The sequence below is a fragment of the Leptonychotes weddellii genome, chromosome 7 (assembly GCF_054177405.1).
Source record: "Leptonychotes weddellii isolate Sample4059 chromosome 7, ASM5417740v2, whole genome shotgun sequence".
Classification (NCBI taxonomy): Eukaryota; Metazoa; Chordata; class Mammalia; order Carnivora; family Phocidae; genus Leptonychotes; species Leptonychotes weddellii.
The window spans coordinates 38,277,491-38,299,435 of record NC_138375.1 but is presented as its reverse complement, the minus strand read 5'-3'; the positions used below and the strand labels follow the sequence as shown (position 1 = coordinate 38,299,435).

The 21,945-nt window shown below is 55.0% G+C and overlaps 1 protein-coding gene across 4 annotated transcripts in view; it reads right to left on the bottom strand.

The window, feature by feature from the left end:
• PPARGC1B (PPARG coactivator 1 beta) overlaps positions 1 to 21,945 on the bottom strand; it is a 107,805-nt gene continuing 85,860 nt past the window's right edge. The window contains exons 4-12 of one of the 4 annotated variants that reach the window (XM_081826158.1): positions 19,336 to 19,452; positions 17,150 to 18,284; positions 16,170 to 16,206; positions 15,492 to 15,556; positions 13,562 to 14,345; positions 10,123 to 10,198; positions 7,943 to 8,067; positions 5,359 to 5,513; positions 1 to 1,382 (exon numbers count right to left, since the gene is read on the bottom strand). In XM_081826158.1, coding sequence (XP_081682284.1) covers positions 1,363 to 1,382; positions 5,359 to 5,513; positions 7,943 to 8,067; positions 10,123 to 10,198; positions 13,562 to 14,345; positions 15,492 to 15,556; positions 16,170 to 16,206; positions 17,150 to 18,284; positions 19,336 to 19,452 — 2,514 coding nt within the window. In that variant the 3' untranslated portion in view covers positions 1 to 1,362. Of the gene's footprint in view, positions 4,485 to 5,358; positions 5,514 to 7,942; positions 8,068 to 10,122; positions 10,199 to 13,561; positions 14,346 to 15,491; positions 15,557 to 16,169; positions 16,207 to 17,149; positions 18,285 to 19,335; positions 19,453 to 21,945 lie in introns of those variants that run through there. The other 3 variants (XM_081826156.1, XM_081826157.1, XR_014146944.1) reach the window with 3 other exon arrangements.

The window sequence follows — 21,945 nt, the reverse complement described above, 5'->3', positions numbered from 1 at the left end:
GTGGTTTTCTCAAAGTGCTTTTATTGGTTCAATGCGAAGGCAGGCTCTGTCTACTTCCTGATATCCTGCGGCCGGCTCCCGGGGGTCCTCCCCCCACCCAGCCAAGGGCATTTCTGTGGGTTTCCCAGCCCCCGAGCTCTCCCTCCATTTACCCTGTACCTCCGGACTCCGCGCACAGCCCTGGAGCCCACCTCTGTGGGCAAATACCCCCCGGGACCTGGCGGCCAGCTTAAACACTGCACCAACTCCTGCCCCGGTGGGAAGGGACGAGGGGGTCCCTCTTCTTTGGCCAACAAAACCATGAGGTTCACCGTATTTGCTACTGTACATCCCATTTCCTCCCTTAGTCCTATCTGAGGGTAACTGCCACCTCTCAGACGGTAAGAAAAAGACTGCAGTTTTGATGTCAGGGAGTCAGATCAACCCGCCGTCCAGGGCTGGTTCTGCTTTGCGGCTGGGACGGCCCCTCTCTCAAGCTGAAGGCTCAGCTGTGATTTCAGCGCAGCCCAAGGCCTGGGGTGAGGTTCTCCCCTGTCCCTCCAGAAGGACCACATGCCAACTCTCTCCCTGCCGCCGCCTCCCACCACTCGCTCGGTGGCCTTGGCGGGCATGCTGCAGACGCCTAGAAGAAGCCGCTCTCAAAACTTGCCCCAGCACAGGCTCTATGCAATGCCAGCCTTCTTAGTGCGTCTCTCCCTACACCAGGACTTGGGTACTGAGTGTCTGCAGCTCAGAGCTCTCCTCCCTTCTTCCTCCTGCCCCCAAGCCCTGCCTCGCCCCCCCCCCGCCCCCCAACACGGTCAGCACACCACACTGCAAGGCCCCGCTGCAGATGCGGACACCTGCTCGGTGGCTCTTTGACTCAAAACTTGGAAGCAAGGTGTGATGGGCCACGCGGGGGCGGGTGGGGGCCTTCTCTGCACTCCATCCACTCATATTCTTTACCTCTTTGATGCATTTTCCTTCGGTAACCAGAACCCCCAAGACTGAGGATTCTGATTCAGCCTGGTACCGACTGAGGAAGGAGATGAAGAATTCCACTTAGCGGTTGGACCGGACATTTCCGAAAACACCAGCACGGCACACAGACGGACAGCACAACGTGCCCGGCGTGGGCGGCTGTCAAGAGAGTCTCCTGCCAGTTTTTATGGCATCACACGTAAACATCGTCCAGAGCACACACTGGGACAGAGCTACAATGACATGGTCGCTAGCAGCAGCTGCTCCCTCTGGGTTACTCCTCAATGTGGTGGGCGAGGGACCAAGGTGGACTAGCTTCCCTGGAGAGACCGTGGAGTCTCCTCGGTTAGTGATACACAGCACCGAATGAGTCTTCCGGATAGAGGTTGTCTGCAGGCTCGGTCAGTGTTCCACCTTGTAGCCTGTTAGGGATGGGATGGCAAGCAGAAACTGCTTGGTGCTCTTCGCCAGCATCCTGTCCCCCCACAGCCAGCCCTGACCTTAGGCACGGGACCTCCCAGTGCCATGCTCGCATCTCTGCTCTGCTCAACGGGCGGTATCTGAGGACCTTCGAGTGTCCTGCAGCCATGTGAAGTGATGGGCAGCCTCAGCTGCCCCAGGAAGAGGGGAGGGAGAGACTGGTCTTCCACTAAGAGTCTGCCTTTCTTTACCCTCCCGGACCACCTGCCCAGGGGAGAATCTCTGACCTAGGGCAAACCAAGGAAGAAACAAGTAGGAGGGGCTTAGAGAACCTCTAGTCCAACTCCTTCTGGAGCAGAGGAGAGGGGGAGGGATTCTGTGACTTCGCAAGGTCACAGAGCTCTTGGTGGAGCCAAAACTCAACCCAGCTCTCCAGACTCTGAATCTCAAGTTCCTTCCTACTGGTTTCCACAGGATGAACCCTAAGTGTACTCCTTGGTGCAAATCAGGACTTAGGGGAGGCAGCAGACAGATTTAAATTCTATTCTATTGCATTCCACAACCATTTATTGTGTGCCTACTGTGTGCTAGGCAGTGAACAGCTGTAAAAGGAATTTACAATGTTCAGGTCTGTGCTGTGGAAAAGTCCCTTTTTTTGTGGTTCATCCTCATAAACCCCACCTCCCTCAAACATTTCATGTCCGCTATTCCGCTTGCTCCCCCCCGAACCCAAGTGGGGGTTGTGTGTCACAGTATTGGGAGTCCTGTGCCAATGAATGGCTTTAGGGGAATTTTCTCTCATAGACCAGGACATGATAGACAGGGATGGGCCAGCATGAAACCCAGCCACCATTTGGTTCGATATGATGGAAACCTTTCAAAGATCAGACCAGGATGTCAGATGGTTTAGTTAAACTCTGATCCATTAGTAATGGCTGCCCAGAGCACTGTGTTGAGAATTCTAAAAGAACTCCCAAGCTCAAAGAACATGAGTGCTGTGGTCGATTAGTTATGTCTGCCACTGGCCAAGGATGTGGCAACAGTGGTACATGTGCCATGTATTTGCCATCTTGAGCTAGAGACCACCTTTGCAGAAGCTAAGAGCTGGCAGGGACCTTAGGGTCCCTACTTCTTGCCTACTTCTCCCCCTCAGTCCATTTCACAGAAAAGGAAGTTGGGGCCCAGGGAGGTGGAAGGAAGTGACTTGATACTCAGGAGCTCAAATTCCCTATTCCTTCTAAAGCCCGTTTCCTCCAGCCTTCTTCTCCATGGGCTTGGAGTATGCTCACCTCCCAGGACAAGCCCATGGGATACCTACTCAGGTATCTGATCATCTTAAAAATAATAATAATGATCAAATACCAATTCTCAAAGTTCTAAGCCTGGCAGGAGCAATAGATTAGCTTGTTGAGTTTACTGAGTTAATTTCAAAAGTTTTTAAAGCAAGCAGGACTTTTTCTCTTTCTTTTCTTCTTAATACAAAAATTTCCCAAGGAACCCGGACATACGAACGAGATGAAGTTGGAGGTAACGAGCTCATACCCTGCCTGGCCATGCTTTCCCTCACGAATGGCCCCCCAAGGCACCTGCAGAACATCCAAGCTGGACATGGTTTTGACATCACTCAAGAACATAAAATTTAAAGTAAAGCCCAATTAGAATGTTGTCTAAGTTGGAAAGGACCTTGGAGATTGTCTTCTCCACCCCCGGCCCCCACATGCCCCTCCTGCTTCCCCTGCCTCAAGACAAGCTGGTAGGAGGAGAATGGGTCGGTGGCTGGCCCTGGAAGGATGACTGCTCCCAGATCACCTGCCTGTGCCACTCCAGGTATGTCACTGAGGTTCTGATGGCATGTCCACATGTACAGGCAAACCACAGAACCCTCTGGATCAAGACGCATGCCCAAGCCTAAACTTGCCTAATGCTGGCGAGCCAGCTTTCGACTTAACCCTCCAAGTAAGCCCAGAGGCCTCTAGCCTGTGGCCCAACGTAGCTGGCCTCACCTCTACCGGCCCCTGGAACTGCGCATCTTTACCCCAGCTATTGCAAGAGCATGGGACCAGGAATCAGGAGGCCTGGGCTGGGTCACCGCTCCGCCCCGTCACTGGCCATGGGACCTCGGGCAAGTCACATCCCCTCTTGGGGCACTGCCCACCTCGCCTGGGAAAGCAAGAATCAGGTGGCTCGCCCCACCTTCCTTACAGGCTCTGCCAGGATCCGAGCACTCCAGGCCAGGCCCAAGCTCCGAGCACCGGCTGGCACCAGATGAGGGTTCCAACTGGAACTGGACCCATACGTGCTCAGTGAGAGACAGGGCAGAGCTTGGCAGGCGAGTCCCAGAAGCCTTTCTCCACTGCTCCGACTTGTGGCTGCAGCCCGCGCTCCCCTGGGGACCAACCCGCCAGCCACCCAGCACCTCTAGGGCGCCCTGGCCCAGGGAGCACGGCAGCTCAGAGGCAAACACCTCACGACGGTGCATAGTTAAAAAATCAAGGAAGCGATACAATAATCCCAGGCACAGTACGTCTGAGCCATAAATACGTTATTTGAAGGATATACTTTTTTTTTCTTCAATTAAAAACGAGTGTATAATCCTGATTCTATTCACGAGTAACAATTTCATCATCACATACTACGGACGAGAACTGTTATGGTGCACACGGCTGCACGTCTACGAGGGGAGCCGGTCAGGGAGCGAGGGGACGGGGGCTGGCCCAGCACCGGGAGGCGCGCCCAGGGCCGCCCGCTGGAAGCGAGGACGCTACGGGGGCATCAACACCATGGAAACTCACAGACAGAAGCAGCTTTGTTCAATGTAAACTGATTATTTTTTTTAAAAGGACAGCAGTTTCAAGTCTCTCTCTCTCTCTCTCTCTCTCACGTGTGTTCTCTCACGCGCTCGCGCTCTCGCCTTCTCGTATACTTAATTTCTTTGAAAACGTAAACATATTGGAAGGGCCTTGTCTGAGGTATTGAGGTATTCCTCGAAGGTTAAGGCTGTTATCAATGCAGGCTCTGCTGGGCCTCCTTCAGTAAGCTGTCAAAATCCATGGCTTCGTACTTGTTTTTCACTGACGCAGGAAGGGCCTCTTCTGAATTGGAATCTGGGCAGGGGGTGGAGGAGTCAAGGAGAGGGGAAGGCGGTGAGCAACTCAGAAAGGCCGGACCATCAGGAAACCTGCCACCAGGGTCAGCCCCGTGGAGCGCGTGTGGCCCAAGGCCTCAGAGAGCACTAGACAGCAAGCATTACCTCTGCCCCGTCGTCAACGGCTCGGGGCTGCCCTGTTTCCAGAACGTGGTGGCCCCGACTAGCGTGCCCCACAGCTCCTTTCTAGCTCCGATATCCTACAAAGCTGTCTCCCTAAGAGCTTCCTGCCCACTGGTAAACCACTGCTGACGTCACCTAAGGTGGCCAACAAAGCTAGGATGCCCCGTGGACGGGCAGCCAGGCGAAACACGGCCTGGCCAGGAACCCTCCTGCGTGTCCTCACCCTCGGACCTGCGCTGCGGAGACAGGTCAGACTCTCCTCTATAGATCCCTCTCTCCTAAACGGTACGTCTTTGTCCCTCTTCACTAACTCGTCCCCCAGTGGCGAGGGCGTGCTGACAGTATTATTTCGCTGCGGCCCATTGACAGACAAGGCTGCCTACTGCCTGTTGGGGCCACGATGGAATGCCCCCGAAAAGCAGCAGGGTAGCCACTGGCCCCCGGAAGGTAAAAGAGACAGTTAATCATGGTTCTGCCAACTGGCTATGAACACAAGACTGGACCTTCCAAGAGGCCACAGGGGCCTCGAATCTCTCTCTTGGTACCAGTCTTGAGACAGGACAAGACGGACCGGAGACCAAAAGAGAAACAAGATGGCAGCCTCCAGGCTGCGAAGTTTGACCGGTAGGCACGTTAGAGCTTTAGGGCGGGAGCTGGGTCAGAGCGGGCTTTAGGTCTCACTGGAGTGTGGCGGGGCCTTGTGCACTCACCATAGTCAGTGTGTCTGGGCCAGCAGAGGTGCTGGAGTCCTCCATAGCTCAGCTGGAAGGAGGGTTCGTTGCGTTTCCGCAGGGCAGCGCCATTCCTCAGAGACAGGGCAGCGTGCTCCGAACACCGGTAGGTGATGAAGCCATACTTCTCGCCTCTGTGGGGAGAGGTCAGGGGGAGCACGTTACTGAGCCAGCTTGGTCGACACTCTCAGACCACCCATGATGAGATAATGAGCGGAGAGCCACACTGATTCAGTAACCATGTCGCATGGCCCCCCAAATACAGATGATGGCCATCGCTAGGCCGGCCTCTACTGTGTAATAATAGTAAGAGCAGGTGATTCACAGAATGTCTGCCACGCGCCTCAACCTTGCTCCCCGTCAGGGATGAGGAAACCGGCTCTGCGGAGCTCAGAATTTGTCCCAAAGGCAAGTGGTAGGGCAGGGTATTCAAACTCAGGCCTCCCAGCAAGAAAGCTTATTTGCCACACCTCTACCCCCAGTCTAGCCCTCCTGCCTCCTTCGAAGCCAGCCTCGGCCACCACTTCCTTGGCTGCTAATGTGGCCTCCCCCTTCCCTAATACAGCTGGTGTTCTGTACACATCCCGTCCTTTGTGGTAGACAACGCCGTGTCTGCCGGCTCAGCATCCACTCCCCTTCCTCTGACAACGGTGCCGTGTGTTCGCAGCGACCCGTCCAAGGATGCGCCTGCTGCCCAAAGCAGAAACCCAAAGAATCTGTCCCAGCTCTTGGCTGGAACTGTGAGGGAGACCCCTCTTTTCCCTGGTAGGAGGTAGGTAAGCTTAGAGCTGGAGGCAGCCACTTTGCCATCGGAGGGCAGCCTGCACGAGAAGGATGTGAGGCGAGGGGCTCCTAAAGTCAGTTCTTCCCTTAGCTCTTCAGCTCTACAAATAGCAAGAAAAAGAAACCTGGCTGCTAGTCCCTCTGCTATGTAGAATCCTCAGGGCAGAGACACGGTGGAGTGCCCCTACCGCTCAGGACGGGCTTACCAACACCAGGAGCCTAATAAACACTCAGCTGAATCACATTTCCTGACTCCTCTCTGAACCAGGCCAAAGTTGGCCCCCTCCACCTCTTGAAACGTCCAGGACTGCTCGCTTTGTTTTTGCATGCTCTTTCCATTTGATGCCCTGAATACTGCACAGAACTTAAAAAACAGCTTACTTGTGTAATGACTTTTTTGTTTTAATTGTGGTAAAAAACACAAAACATAAAATGTACCATCTTTAGAACAAGTGTACAGTTCAGTAGTGTGTTCAGTATATTCACGCTGCTGGGAACGGATCTCCACTCTCTCTGCTGCTTGCTGTTTCCTGGCATTGGACTACTCCAGATAACTCATGTAATGGAATCATACAATCTTTGTCCTTCTGAGACTGCTGATTTCATAGAGCATAATGAGGTTATGATTATCAAGGTCCATCCATGCTTGAGACATGTCACAGGATTTCCTTTCTTTCTAAGGCTGAGTAATATTCCACTGTATGCAGAGACTACATTTTGTTTATCTGTTCATGAGTCAATGGACACTTGGGTTGTTTCTACTTCTTGGTTATTGTGAATAAAGCTCCTATACACATGGGCGTGCAAGTATCTCTTCGAGATCTTGCTTTTGACTCTTTTAAGTATATACCCAGCAGCGGATTGCTGGATCATACGGTAATTCTCTATTTCATTTTTTGAAGCGCCTCCATACCGGTTTCCATGGTGGCTGCCCCAGTTTGCATTCCCACCAACATGCACGAGGGTTCTGATTTCTCCACACCCTTGTCAACACTTGGGATGTTCTGTAGCCACCTTAATGGGTATGAAATGTGTAATGATTCCTATATAGAAACTATTTTCTCAATGAAGCTTTTAAAAATGATCGTTAAATTAGAATTTAAAAACCTCAATAACCTAGTTGGCAAATACAATGGGAGATACTTTAGTATTATCTCGAAACTGACAGTTTTGACATCTAAGTTGTGCATTTACACACAACCCATTCTTCTTGCAGATCCCCTGACAGATGAACACTGCTTCCCCAGGTGAGGGAGGAAAAACCAAGACACCCAGCAGAATAAAAGGTCTGAAGCTGGCTGGTCCAGTGGAATGGAGGGATGTGAGTAGCGGGGGTCTTGCAGGTCAGCGACGTTCCAGTACAAGTGTGCAAGTTAAGCCCCCGGGGGTTGTCTGCTGCCCTGTACCAGCCCCAGGGTAGAGAACCTGAAGCAGACATGTGGGCTGCAGATTCAGCTCTGCTACTAACTAGCTGCTCACTTAACTGGTCTGAGCTCTCCCGAAAGGGAGAGCGCTAGAATGAGCGCAGAGGTCACAGGCATGCCCGAAGGCTGAAGCGAACGCACAGGAATTGCCTGGCACTTAGCAAACCACCAGCTTACTGCTAGGCCGCACAACTGTTACTGGACCTTCTCTGGGGCCTGGCTCTCCAGGTCCAGGCTGCGGGTTTCATCAGATTTGTTCTGCACATCTTCTCGGGCATCTTCTGTGTGGCCAGCCCCGGACTGGGACCTCTGCCCCTCCCCGCTCCCCTCTTCTGCAATAGCTTGACCTGACTCACCTCCTGCTTCTCGTCAGCACCTGGCACTCCACAATCTCACCAAACACTTCGAAGCGTCGCTTCAGCTCTCGGGAGCTCATGTCACTGGAGAGATTTCGAACATACACCACACGGCCTTCGCCCTGCTCAAGAAGGGAAACACAGAAAGACCCAGTCACTGCCTGGCTTCCTGGGACCCCCTTGATGGTGGGCTCCTGTGGAGTCCTTGTCCTCAGCCCATGACACCTGGCTGAGTGGGTGACACCAGCTGGGGCTGGAGTCAGAGAGGACGATGATGATCCCTATCCCAGAAGACCTGCCTTGTTGCCGGAGGGGCCGCCGAGTGTCGGATGGGGAATGGTTCCCAAAGGAAGCAACTGCTCGCTTGAAGGAAAGGAGCCGAGAAGGGACAGAGACGAGAGAAGGGTTCATCATTAATGTAACTGCCTACTTCCACAGCTGTGTTCTGAGCCTGGGACTTTTTCTGGTCATGGGGGAGGTTGTGGTAGAAAGGCAAGTTGCCAAGATGGTAATGGGCAAGGATGGGGAGCCAGGTCGTTGTGGGGGTCACGGTGGGCTGGGAGGAGGGCAAAGGGATGCAGGCCATGGGGCTCGGAGCCACCATCATCCCCAGCTGTGCCAGGCCAGCGTGGGGACACTGTGATTTAAGAGGTCACATCAGGCGAGCTGGGTCCCTCGAACAGCCCAGCAGAGGGAGGGGTGGGGAGAAACCCAGGCTGGAATGTCCCCTCCTCTCCTCTCCAATCTGTGACTGGATCCAGTTCAAGGCCCTGCTGCTGGAAGAGCTGCTTTGACCCGCTGGGTCAACTCCAGCTGCATTCCTGGAAACCTGTGCTCCGGTGGGTCAAACGACAGGTTCTGGTTTGGACAGGCTTTCTCTGGGAACAGGTTCAGGCCAGTGATTCTGGAGCCGTTCCATTCTCATCTCACAGAGGACAGGGAGGGAAGGTCGGCCCAGGGGCCACGGTAGGCCTCCGCTGCCAATCGCAGGGGAACGGGGTTCTGCTCAGTGAAGGAACGCCCTCCCCCAGGCTCCTGGCGGCTCCTTCAACTGGTAAGGTTCTTTGCTGCTTTGGCCCCACGGTCCTCCTGAAACTGCCTGGTGGCCCGTTTCATCCATCAGCATCTAGCTCCTTGCCGATGTCCTTCCCAGACCGCCCTATGAATACATCCTCCCCGACAGTCAACACACGACTGTTGATTTCGGAGACTTTAGCCTGCCATGATTACTGCCACCGCGCCCCTCCCCACCTCTGATTACAGTGATTATTCCTTGTTTATGAGTCTGCTGCCCTTCTCCCCCTTCTGTCCCAGCCACAGGAATTGGGGGGAACCTTGTCCGTCTCGCTCATGCCAAACACGTCACAACCGCTGAATGGTCACACATGCATTCCAGAAAGACGCTCCAGGTACAGCCCGTGCTGGTCAGGACCTGCTTGCTGACAGCTGTGCACCTCTGGGGTGTGCACACCTCATGTACCCACCCTGCCGTCCCTGCCCCGGAGCACCCATCACAGGGGAAAGCAATCAAGTTCAAGTCTGTCTGTCTGTGCCCCATCTTACTTTCCCTTCCCTTCCTTCTAGTGACGTGGAGGGGCTGGTTCCAGTTCTCCTCTGCAGCTTCCTGGCACAGCCTGGGCCCAGAGACTAACTCTGGGGGAGGATGAGGGAGGTCAGTGGGAAGCAGGGAGCAGGCTCTCCTGATCCCTTAGCCCTGATCAAGCTGGGGGACCCTTAGGAAGGACAAGGCCCAACTCCCTTATGTATGGATGAGTAAACTGAGGCTCAGGGAAGCTGGGAGACCTGCCCAAGGTCACACAGAAGGTGGCAGCAGGGCTGCTCTGTGGCCTGGTTGGCCCAGCTCTGCTCCCCACTGCCCCCCCACCACACACACACACACACACACAGCCTGCCCTCTTGGCCCTGTCGAGCCTCCAATGCTCAGCCCTAAAATCACCACCGGCTCCGTGCCTCACAGCCAGTCCCTAGGCCACACTTTGCACGATGCCACCTCTGGTGCCCTTTGGGGACCCTGGTGCTTTCTGAAGTCAGAGAAATGGAATTATCTTCTGCAGGCCACAGCCAGCCTCAAAGGGCTTCAGGTCTAGGAAGTCCTGGCACGTCCTGATGCCCCTGCTCTTCCCCACTCACTCCGGGCTCCGGGGCCCCAGATCACTTACAATGGCCTTTTCCCGCCGCTTCCTGGCATGCCGGACGCTTGGCGTTCCGTCTGAACACGGCCCTCTGCTCTCACATCTGTCAGTGAACAAGCAAAGCAGAGGCACTCACTCTCAGGAGGGACCACGTTAGGGTGGGCGGGTGCAGCTGCCCCAGGAAGCAAGGGACGCTTCTTTCGAACTCGCTCACAAGGGCGCCTACAGAAGCCCAGCTTCGCCCCCAGCAGCGATAGCCCGGGACTGCGTGCGGGTCTGCACCATTGGACACATGGCTCTGGCCACAGCTTCTGGGACTGGATTGCTGGGAATCACTGTGTCGCTAATCAGCGCCTTTTTATGCCATGAGGGCTCTTTCGCTTCATTACTGCATTTGATCTGATGGGGGGAAAAGCAACCTATGAGGTCTTACGTTTCCCCATTTTCCAAAGGAAAACCCCAAGGCTCAGGTTCAGTATGGGATCTGCCTAAAGCTAGAACGTGGGGTAGCCAGAGCTAGAAGGAGAGCTGCTCATCCTAGACCCACTGCTCTCTAGCGCTTGGTGCCCAGCCAAGAGGCGAGCCCGGCGGTCACAGCCCCCATGGCCAGTCCGGCTATGAGGCTCTTCAGCCCGGGCGCGCAGTCCCAGGACCCTCCTGGGCGCCACATGCCCGCATCCTCTCGCCTGTCCTCCTCCAGGGAGCCAGATGCTGGAGTGGAAGGAGCGTGGCATGCACGGCTGGCGGGGAGTCCTGGCTCTGCCCGTTCCATCTGCGTCCTCGGGAAATTCAGCACATAGGATAAGCACATCGGCTCTCTGGTCAGACGGCCTGCGTTTGAATCCTGGCCCTACCACCTCCCTGCTGGGTGACCTTGGGCTAGTTATTTACATCCCCTTAGTTCCAGTTCTTCGACTATAAGACAGGGAGAACTGACTGTACAGCCTCCTTGGCCATTTGTGAGGCGCAAATTAGAAAATGCTGAGCTCAAGATCTGCTCAGTAATTGCTTGCTTGCTTTTCTGTTGCACCTCTTAAGAGCCTCAGCAACCTCATCTATAAAATGGGGATAAGAAGCAGATGTGCCCTCCAAGTGCATCTGTGAAGCTAAATAGGGTCACAGAAGGGGATATGACTTGCAAACTTTAAAGTGCTATAAATGCGTTCTGGGTAGTTCAGTCATCTAAGCGTCCGACTCTTGATTTTGGCTCAGGTCATGATCTCAGAGTCACAAGATTGAACCCCGAGTAAGGCTCCGCACTGGGCATGGAGCCTGCTTGGGAATCTCTCTCTCCCTCTGCCCTGCCCTCTCTCTCTCCAATAAAAAAATAAAAATAAAAATTGAAAAATAAATAAATAAATGAAGTGCTATAAATAACAGTATCATCATCCCTTTGCAACAGATTGGCAGTTTCCCACCTGAAGAGCTGAGAGTGACCAGAAGGTACTGTGGGGTTTGTTATTTTAAACCAGCTCAAAACACTTGTGGACCGGGGTGCCTGGGTGGCTCAGTCGTTAAGCGTCTGCCTTCGGCTCAGGTCATGCTCCCAGGGTCCTGGGATCGAGCCCCGCATCGGGCTCCCTGCTCGGCGGGAAGCCTGCTTCTCCCTCTCCCACTCCCCCTGCCTGTGTTCCCTCTCTCGCTGTGTCTCTCTCTGTCAAATAAATAAATAAAATCTTAAAAAAAAAAACAAAAAAACAAAACACTTGTGGACCAATGTTTGGTATTGGAAGCATGGGTGAAAAAATGTGGGTTTGGAGAAGACGGACGACCAGTTTACCAGATTTACCAGGCGCCAAGTTCTGTCAGCTGAGCAAGAATTGAATTAACCAATTAATTTTCTCTAGGGAGCAGAAAAAGCCAGCCCTGAGCTTGGCCCAAAAGCAAGAAGAGGAATAGGAGAATCCATGGGAGTTTCTAGAGGAGGAAAAGGAGAATCCATGGAGTTTCTAGAGGAGGAAAAGGAGAATCCATGGAGTTTCTAGAGGAGGAAAAGGAGAATCCATGGGAGTTTCTAGAGAGGCTCCCAACTCTCTGCAGGCAAGTGCATGAATGCAGGCCTTCCCCCAACAGCCCTGAACTGGTCAGGAGGGAATGGAGGCCAGGAAGCTCCAGTTCCAGCCTTGGGGGATGTATTTCTAAAAGAAAAGAGCCTGAGTAGCTTCTGAGCTACGAAATGTTGCAGAGGAAACTGCCTAATGCGCATGCCAGGAGACTGGAGCCGGAAAGAGGGCTCAGAGAGGTCCGACCAATCATCCTGGCTTATTACATAGAAGGGCTTTTAGAGAAATCGAGAAGGAACTCATTTTGAGTAACAGGTAGTGCAGGGCTTCTTAACCTTAGTGTCTGGAGTCTACAAACCCCCTAAAATTGAATGCCCAGTTAGAGGTCCATGTACATTTTAAGGGGAAGAGGAGTGTTTGCTTTAATCAGATTTTCAAACAGATAAGAGCTACTGGTATAGATACATAAAGCTGAGTTTTTCTAAGAAAAGATATTTTTCTATTACCTGAATTCTGGGTCTCAGAGTCTGGCACTCTGGAGACATCATCATCACTGGGAACTAGTTAGAAATGCAGATTCTCCACCACCACCCCCAGACGCACAGACTCAGACGCTAGGCGGGTGGGGTGCAGTCATCACAGGGTAACGAGCGCCAGGTGGCCGCTGCCCGGCTCCAGACCCGAGAGCACCATCTAGTGGTCATTCACGTGCATCTCAGGCAGAGGGTTTGGGACCTGCACTGACCCTCCTCAGGCCTCCCTCAGGTGAAGAATCAGGTCCTGCTGTGATCAGGGAGAGAAGCAACCTGTCTCCACCAACATATGCCAAACCTCCATTCTTTCTGCCCAGCTCCCCGTGGACTTTTGGACCGGCACCTTCTTTCAGACCAGTTCAGTGAGCCAAGATGGTAGGAGCACACAGGCTCATGATACACCATCCATCCCTGTGGGAAGGTCAGCAGCAACCAGGGGGACGGCTGGCTGCTAGAAGTCCTGCACAGCTCAGCAGCACCAAGAAATGGGAATAAACCTTATCCCTGCTTTAAGTCCAGGTATTATTTTTTTTTTTTAGAACGCAGATTAGAATTCTGCTAATCTTCCTTTCACGTGTAGATGTCACATAGATACTAAACTGGGTCTGATTTACAAATATAAAAGCAGAAAACACAGATGAGTAAGGGACACGTTCATTTAGACATAAAGGCCACGAATGGCCAGGAAGTGGGCTTTCTTGCTCTCCCAGGGCCAAGAGATTTGGGTGGCTCCTGACCATCACATAGCAGGCTTTGCTTGCTTCCAGAACTTGCCCACAACTCCCCCAGGGAGAACCTCCAGGGCCTCGGACCAGACGTGGGCCACATGGGGAGACACAGCCCCGGCTTCAGGGCTCCTCCCTCCCTTGGCACCCTGGGAACTGCGGTCCTCAGCTGCCCACTGTCCCTCTTGAGGCCACCCATCCATACCTGAAGGTCCTCCGGGTGGCTGGTGACCAGGAGCGGCAGGTGGAGCCGGAGCTGGAGCGGCTGCGGGAGCAGGGCTGCCGACTGGCCTTGCTTGGGGGGCTCTGGTAGGGGCAGTGGTCAGAGCGAGGGGGGCTGAGCCCTGAGTCGTCCTCTTCATCGTCCTCGTCCTCCTCCAGGAGGAAGCTGCTCTCACCACTACTACTGTTGCTGTCCTCAAAGACTGTGTCATACTCAGCACTCTTACAGGAGGCCAGGTCTTCGTCCTCCAGGGCGGTCTCCAGGAGCCCGAAGTGCTTGGTGAGGCTGGCGCGGATCTCGTGGTCTCTCAGGAGCACGCTGTCCTTGGTGGGGGCACCACCGTCACAGCTTCTGTCTTCCTCCCTGTCGGAGGCCTGCCCCGCAGCCCGTGGGGCCCCTTGTTGGGGCCAGTCCTCAAGGTGGACCCCAGACGGCTCCCAGGACCTCAGCACCTTCCTCTGCAGGGCACCTTCTGGCTTGAGCACCTGGCAGTAATCATGGTCTCCGAAGGAACAGGAGAAGGGGCGCTTCTGACCAGTCTGGGAGGCTGGCTGGGCTGTACCATGCCGCAGGTGGGACAGGAGCTCGCTCCGTTCTGGGTGCTTCTTTGGCAGCTTGTGGGCAGCCACGGGGGCGGCCCCGAGCTGGAGGCCCTCCAAGCTGGGGAGGCTGGGAGCTCTGTCCCCGCCTGGGCTGTGTTTGACGTCTGGCTTGAAGGGGTCCTCCTCTGTGGGCTTGTAGGGAGGTGTGGTGGGTGGGGTGAGTCCTAGCCAAGCAAGAGGGGAACGCTGTGAGGCGGAGACAGATCACTTCTCCAATGGACAGAGACTCTAGTCTGGGATGGCAAATAAGCAGCCCAGGTACCACCATTCTCCCAGCCCAACGAATGGCAGGCGTCACTAACCAATCGCTGCACGGCTGGCTGAGCCTGAATGTGGCCCGGGACTCCGCACACAGTCCACGGCCAATCTTGAGCGGGCATGTGACGAAATCCCCCTGCCATCCCTCTGTAGCCTGAGCACAGAAGCCCAAACCTTCAGGTCATTTGAGATACCCCCTCCTGTTCTACATCCAGTCACTCAACAAGCTCTCTCAACTGGCTCCGAGGTCCCCTGAGTGGGAAGGATGCCGGCGCCACAGGTCAAACCTCCCACCTGGACCGGGCCGCCACAGCGCCATCAGCGCTTCCCGCATCTGACCTTGGCCTCCCTCCTCCCCAGTGCACCCAAGGGCACTTGCTGAACACCCGCGATCTCTCCCTTTCAGGGGCTCCTGAAGCCTCCAGGATGGAGATCAAACCCTCAGCCCGGCATTCCTCTCGGCCTTCTGTGATGGCTCCTTCCTGCCCGCCCCCCTTTTGTTACGCAGCGACTCCAGGTGACCAGCCTCCCCAGGGGCACCTGTGATTTCACCCCACGTGCCTCTGCTCCCATCAATCCTGCCCACCAGGGACCTCCTGCCCGCCTCCTTCATCTCCCCAGCTTCTGCTCCTCCGGCAAGCCCGGCTCATAAGCCCCCTGCTCTGGAGGCCTTGCAAATCTTCCCAGGCCACACTCCGGTCCCCGCCCGCCCCCTCCTGCGTGCTCCCAGAGCTCTGGCACACACTTTGAATGCGTGTGCCTGGAACAGGACTCGTCATGGCGTGAGTCTGTCTCCTACAGAAGATGGCGGGCTCCTTCGGGGGGAGATGTGTGTCCCTTTCCTAACCCCGCCCTCAGCTCATGTGCGGATCGTTTGCAGCCGATCGGCTGACTCTCCCCCTTACGACACCCTCACTGTGCACCTTTGGGGCCCTGCAGCCTGTGCAGCAGTGGCAGGGAGGGCTCGAGGGGGCCGCTCCGTGTGGGGACTCGTGGCCAGGAGTCGTGTCGGCTCCCCCAAGGGCACCCTACCAGCCGAGCCCCGGGCTCACCTGCGGTGCCACAGAGCTCCACCGTCAAGGTCTGCTCAAAGCTCTTCCTGCCGAAAGGAGGGTCACTGGTGGGGGTGGGGAGGACAGAAAGGAAAGAGGCCAATCAGCAGCAGGCTCCACTTCCCCACCATGCAAGGAGGGCAACGGGACACTGTGACAGACCCTGGTTCTGCTGCCCACAGACGTGGGTCCCGGGGAGAATTTTCTGGGAAACCCCCATCCTGGCTTAGAGGAATTCAAAGCAGCCTACAGCTCTGGCAGGAGACACAGGAGACATTTTCTGGAGGATGGAGAGAGGGCAAGCATCATCACCCTCCAACACCCTCCTTATTTCACAGAAGGAGCACCTGAGGCCCAGAGTGGGGAGGAGACTTGCCAAAGCCACACAGCATTATCAGCTTTCCCCTGAGGAGAAAAGAATTCCACCCCCCTCCCCCGTCCTGGAGAGGACAGCTTATGAAATGGCCTAAAACCTTAATTCCCCACTTTTCCTGGGCCTGCAGAGACCTCCCTTCTGAGGGACCCCGGCTACCGAGGGCCCCACATGGCAATGAGGGTGGGGCATGGGACGGGGCAGGCACAGAGGCTGACCACCCACTCAAGCCCACACCCCCGATACACATACCCAACAGGACAAAGACTCATGGAATAATAAACCAGTGATTTCCAAAAATCTACCTTTGTGACAAGGCCAGCATGAGGCACCTGGGAGAGTCTGAAAAGAAGATGAAAAAGAAAAAAATAAGATTCCCCAACACGGCATCACTAGCAGACGTTTCCCTCTGGAGGAAACCCCGAACTCCCACTGGTGCCAAGCAGGGCTCCCTGCAGGCATGTGACCCAAAAGCCTCCGTCATTTTTAGGGAAGGGCAGGGACAACTCAAAGCCACCTTCCTTCCCAGGGTCTCAGCAACATTAGCAGCGGGAGGGCTACGGGAGGTTTCGGAAAGAGCAGGTGACCCCTTCTGGCCAAACAGTGTAGTACAGTGCGGGGCGGGGGGGCGCCCCAGGGATGGCCAGGGGCTGGGGGGCCCAGGCACAGGTGGACAGATGGACGGACTCGCTAGCTGGACGGGTCGCTCGATACCTCTGTGCCTCAGTTTCTGTGTCTGACGATGGAGATTATGCCCACACCTACCACACAGGCCCCCGTGAGGAGTCAGTGGGGTTAAGCTGTGTCAAGTTTTAGACCAGCGCCTGGCACAGCAAGCATACGATAGATACCTGTTATAATCACCACCACTACTGTTACCATTTAAAATTCAACGTCATTAGGGAGCTCGATTTACAGACTCACTCCTTTCGTCACATCATCACCCAGGACGTCTTCTTTAGAGCACTTAGCACAATTTGTAATTATCTTCCTTTTTTATTTACTTTGTGATTGCCTGTCTGCCCCACTGACACATAAGCCCCACGAAGGCAGGCATCTCGCTCCGTGTTCATTAAGTGGTGCCTGGCCCATGCGTGATGAGAAACTCAGAGATGGGTGGGTGATTCCTGAAGATCCGCCCAACTAGCCCATTGCACAGAAAGGGAAGTCGAGAGCTGGAGAGGGGAAGGGACTTGCCCAGCACAGGGCTCCTGGCTCCCAGCGCAGTGGGGTACGCCACGCCCCATCCCTGCCCCCTCTCTTGCAGACCACCGACTCCGACTACCTCTGGAAGGGAGCCGTGGGCAGCTGGGGTCCTCATCCGTGTCCCCACACCCACTCTCACAGGGGCTCTCCAGAGCCGGGATCTGGGGTCCCCGTGGGAGCTGCTGGTCTTGGCCACTGTCCTCATCCGTGGGGCTGCCCAGTGCCCCCGCCATGTCGTAGGCCTCGGGAGCCAGGCGCAGCGAGGGCAGAGCTCCTTGGGGCTCCGCAGGGACCAGAGACTCATCGGATAATGCCAGCCAGGGACCCAGCTCCGGGTTCAGTCTCCTGGAACGCCGCACGGGGCACACCGCGTTCTCCAGCTTCCTCCCCAGCTTGGTCCACGGCAGGCCTCGGCCCGGTCTTTTCCGGCCCCACTCCTCCTCCTCCTCCTCTTCCTCCTCCTCTTCCTCTTCCTCCTCCTCCTCTTCCTCCTCCCGCTGCAGCCTGGCTGACCGGCCGGCATGTCCTTTCACCTCAAGCCGCAGTGGGCGCAGGCTGGGTCTGGGCCCGGTGCTCCTGGGCGAAGCTGTGATCCTCACCTCCTCCACGGGGGACGGGTGGCCAGGGGAGGCCTGGCTGTCTTTGGGGGGCCTGGGCCTGGGCCGGGGCGTGAGGGAGGCGTAGACAGGTGTGGCCAGGCGGTAAGGTTTGCTGACATCACAGAGGACATCTTGAGCCAGAAGTTCCCTCAGGATGGAGAACTCAGCCCAGGAGCCTTTGGAAGGGTGTTGGGACCGGGGCCGGGGTTTGACCTGCTTGGAGGGGCTGCCACAGGGCTGGGGGGCTGGCTCTGGGGCCTGTGGGGGCAGCTTCCTCTGGGGAAGGCAGTAGGTGTGCATGTAGCGAATGAGCTTCACTATCTCCTGCATGTCCTCCCGGGACCCCTGGGCGCCGGGGCCTGCCCTGCCCGGGGCTGGGGAGTCCTGGGGCGAGGCTGGAGCCGGCTGGGGGCTCGGGCAGTCCTCACCAGCTTCCTCCTCCTCCTTGGCTGGGAGCTGGGGACTCAGGGAGGGTGGTGGCTGCAAGCCCCTGTCTGGGGAGCGGGCTTTAGTCTGGGGGCAGGATGGCCCCGAAGTGAGGTGCTTATGCAGCTCTGTACAACTCCGACTCTGAGACTGCATCGTGGGGGCCTTCTTGTCTTGGGTGCCGTCCACCTAGAGAGAGAAAGAGGGCCGAGTGAGGAGGGAGGCCTGCACTGCCCCCCTCCACTCTGCCCCACGCCTGTGGCCACCGGCTGGGGCCCACGTGGCATCTAGCAGCGCTCAGGTCACGAGGAGCAAAGGAATGACCAGCCTCCTAACAGGCCTCCCAGCCACGGACTTCACCCCTTCCCGGTTCCCTGCCGCAGCCCTGCTGTGACCACCCCGCTCCCCTGCACTATACCCTTCAGTAATGGCACCAGGAAGCATATTAGTGGTCGCCTGGGTGTGGGGAGAGGGATTAACTGTACATGGGGGTGCTGGGGAGCTTTCTGGGATGACGGCAATGTTCTAAAACTAAATTGTGGTCACGGCTGCACAACCCTGTCCCTTTACTACAAATCATCGAATTGTTCTTTCGAAATAAGTGCCTTTTATGATATATAAGTGAAACCTCCATGAAACTGTTAAAAAAAAAAACCCTGTTTCTGCCCCGAGGGCATGGGATTGTGTGCAATAGTCTCCTGCAGGAGTGTCCAGGGACCCAAGGCGAAGGACCGAGTGCAGGCTTTGAGTCACGGGAATGCCAGGAATCACCGGTGAAACCTCTTTGAAAATCTTGGAAGATGGAGTCCAAGGAGGAAAAGGGATTTGCTTCGCTCCTTGGTGTTCACAACAGAGCCTGGGACTCTCCCATGGCTTCCCCCCTGAAGAAATCCAAACTCTTTACTGTGGTCTCCAGCGAGGATCTGAGGTTTCTGTGTGTCACCCATTAGAATAAGCTCGCTAAGAGCAGGCCACATCTTCCTGTTCCTGCTCTAACCCAATGTCTAACATGGTGCCTCAAACACTGAGATGTAGGAGAAAGTCCAATGCTCTTTCCAGAACCCCAAACTGGCCTGGGCCTCAAGAAGTACCCAGCGCACCAGCTACAAGGGCTATGTGAGGCACAAGGAGGGTAAATGGAAGGTGACTGAACTCAATACCCCCTAATAAGAGCTGAAGGTTGCACCCCTCAGAGGCCACCTGGGGGCCTGGGTGGATTTGGGGACACGTGCACAAATACCTTGACACAGGGCCGCTGATTCCTAGACCTGAGGCCTGCCTGGCGCCAGGCGGTCCCTTCCTTCTGGGTATCGGAGCTTGAGGTCGGGTAGGACGTGGCGAGGAGGAGTTTCTGCAGCTGTGGGAGAAGCAGAGAGGAGAGGAGCTGGGGCTGTGCTCTGCTGGGGGACATGGAGAAACGTGGCTTGGGGAGAAGTCTGAGCCCAGAGCTAGCAGCTTCTTGGGATGGCGCACGCCCTGACCCCGGGTCATCACAGGACTATGGTAAGAATACAGGGAGGGCATTTCATGAATATGTTCCCATTACGTTAAGTACAGAAAGCAGATTGTCTAACAATCTAAGCATCCCCATAAAATGTAAATCGTTTTCAGAGTTACTAATGCCCTGTGCCTTTGAGAAATCCACACAGATCTTGGGGAATGTCTTCCCACTCTACTGTTAAGATATGACATGAACAGTTTATTGGGACACTCTGCATACACTTATAGTACACACATGTGTGCACACACACAATCTGGAAAGTCGGGCACCACAATGATTCTTTGGTATGGGATTCCAGCTGATTTCCCTTTTGTTCTTTTTGCTTATTCATACTGTTCCGTTAAAAGTTAATTTCTTAGGGCGCCTGGGTGGCTCAGTTGGTTAAGCGACTGCCTTCGGCTCAGGTCATGATCCTGGAGTCCCGGGATCGAGTCCCGCATCGGGCTCCCTGCTCGGCAGGGAGTCAGCTTCTCCCTCTGACCCTCCCCCCTCTCATGTGCTCTCTCTCATTCTCTCTCTCAAATAAATAAATAAAATCTTTAAAAAAAAAAAAGTTAATTTCTTAAATTAAAAAAGTAATACTTGTAAATGGTGTAAAAATATATACCATAAATACTAAGGGGTGGACAATGAGAAGCAAGTCTCCCTCCTGCCTGAGGTGTCCCCTGCTTCCTTCCCAGAGGCAATGACTATTAACCACCTTCTTGTGACCCAATCCTGAGGTTTTCGGATCGATCACACAAGAATGTACGTATGTACCACCTCCAACACACCTGACTGTTTTTACACAGGTGGAAGAATACCAAAGTTTGTCTAGCTTTTCTAAGTCTTCTATAAAAATTGCTGAGACGCTGTTACACTTCTGCACCCAGAGGGTAGGTGCATGGTGCATCCCAGCAAGAGAGCTGGGAGCCGAGCATCCCTGGAAATTCCACCAGGATCCTGTCCCAGCAAGACTGAGAACAAGTCAGGAAGCATGATGGGTTTTTGCTATAGCACCAATCTTCCCTCAAGGGATATGCCCCCCAGGTCACCCCAGCAAGGAGTGCCAAAGGCTCAGGCACCAGAGAAAAGGCCACTCCTCACTCCCTTAGAAGCTGAGGATTCCCACCACCCCACCTAGATCCCAGACCAACACACGCAGCTCTGTGATTCTCTGACATGGACAGCAAAAGATCCTTGAGCCGGTGGGAGGGACCTGGTTCTGGCCCAGCTCAGCCCCACTCACTATGAGACCTTGAGCGAGTCCTTTCCCTCTCCAGGCCTTGGTTTCTCCATTGGCATAATGGCAGCAAGAACACTAAAGGACTAGTTATGAACCTTTTTGGACTCAGGAGTTTCTCAAGGGATAAGACAGAAGCTGCTGACCTCAGAGAGACGCACGGATATACAGAGGTCCATGGGTCCTGGTCAGTCCACCGGTGGACTCCCTGGGACCCATGAAAACTGGGCATCTGGATCACTTCTCAGGGCCTTTCTGAACTCTGTGTGTATGCTGGGAGTCTAGAGGGTGAGTCTGTTTCCCGTGCACCTAGCACAGTGCCAGAAGTGCTCAACAGACGGAGGAGGAAAGGCAGTCTGAGGCACAGGAGAGAAACACCCTGTGGCCAGCAGGGGTCGCTCTCTGCCTCTCTGGGGTTTGATCGCTCTCCACAGTCCCCACACTGAGAATTCCTCTTGGTAGTACTACCGCCAGGACTATTACTTAGATAGTATTTATTGAGCAACTGCTGTGCCAGGCACCGTTCTAAGTGCTCTCCATGCATTATCTGCTGGACTCCTCTTAACAGCCTTTGAGATAACCGCTATTATCAGCTTCACCTTATGGACCAGGAAGCTGAATCAGAGATATTAGGGATCTAAAGGACCCACAAGCACTAACTGCTGGGGCTGGGATTCAAACCCAGTCGGATTCCTGTCAGCAGAAGCCACAATGTGGGACTGAACACATTCTCGTGCCCAGCACACAGTAGGTGCTTACTAAATGTTTCATGCCGCTCTGGGGAACTTGCAGGCAGTGGGAAAGAAGGAAAAGCCTCCTGGACCAGAAGTCAGAATACTGACTTGCTCTGTGACCACAGGAGAATCCCTCCCTGCTCTGGGCCTCAGTTTTCCTAGAGCTGCACTTGATAGTCACCAAGGGCCTTTCCGCTCAGAACTTTCCCTGACCTAAGACCCTTCCCAGCTCAATAGGCTCCGATTTTCCAGCTGGGTCTTGTCAGCCCCCAGGAGCTGCAGCGCCAAGGCGGGGACCCCAAGATAGGTGAGCGAAGCTGGACTTCACACGCTCCATGACATCTCAGCTCCCAGCTTCCAACACCCTCAGCCTGAATTAGGGGCAACTGCTTT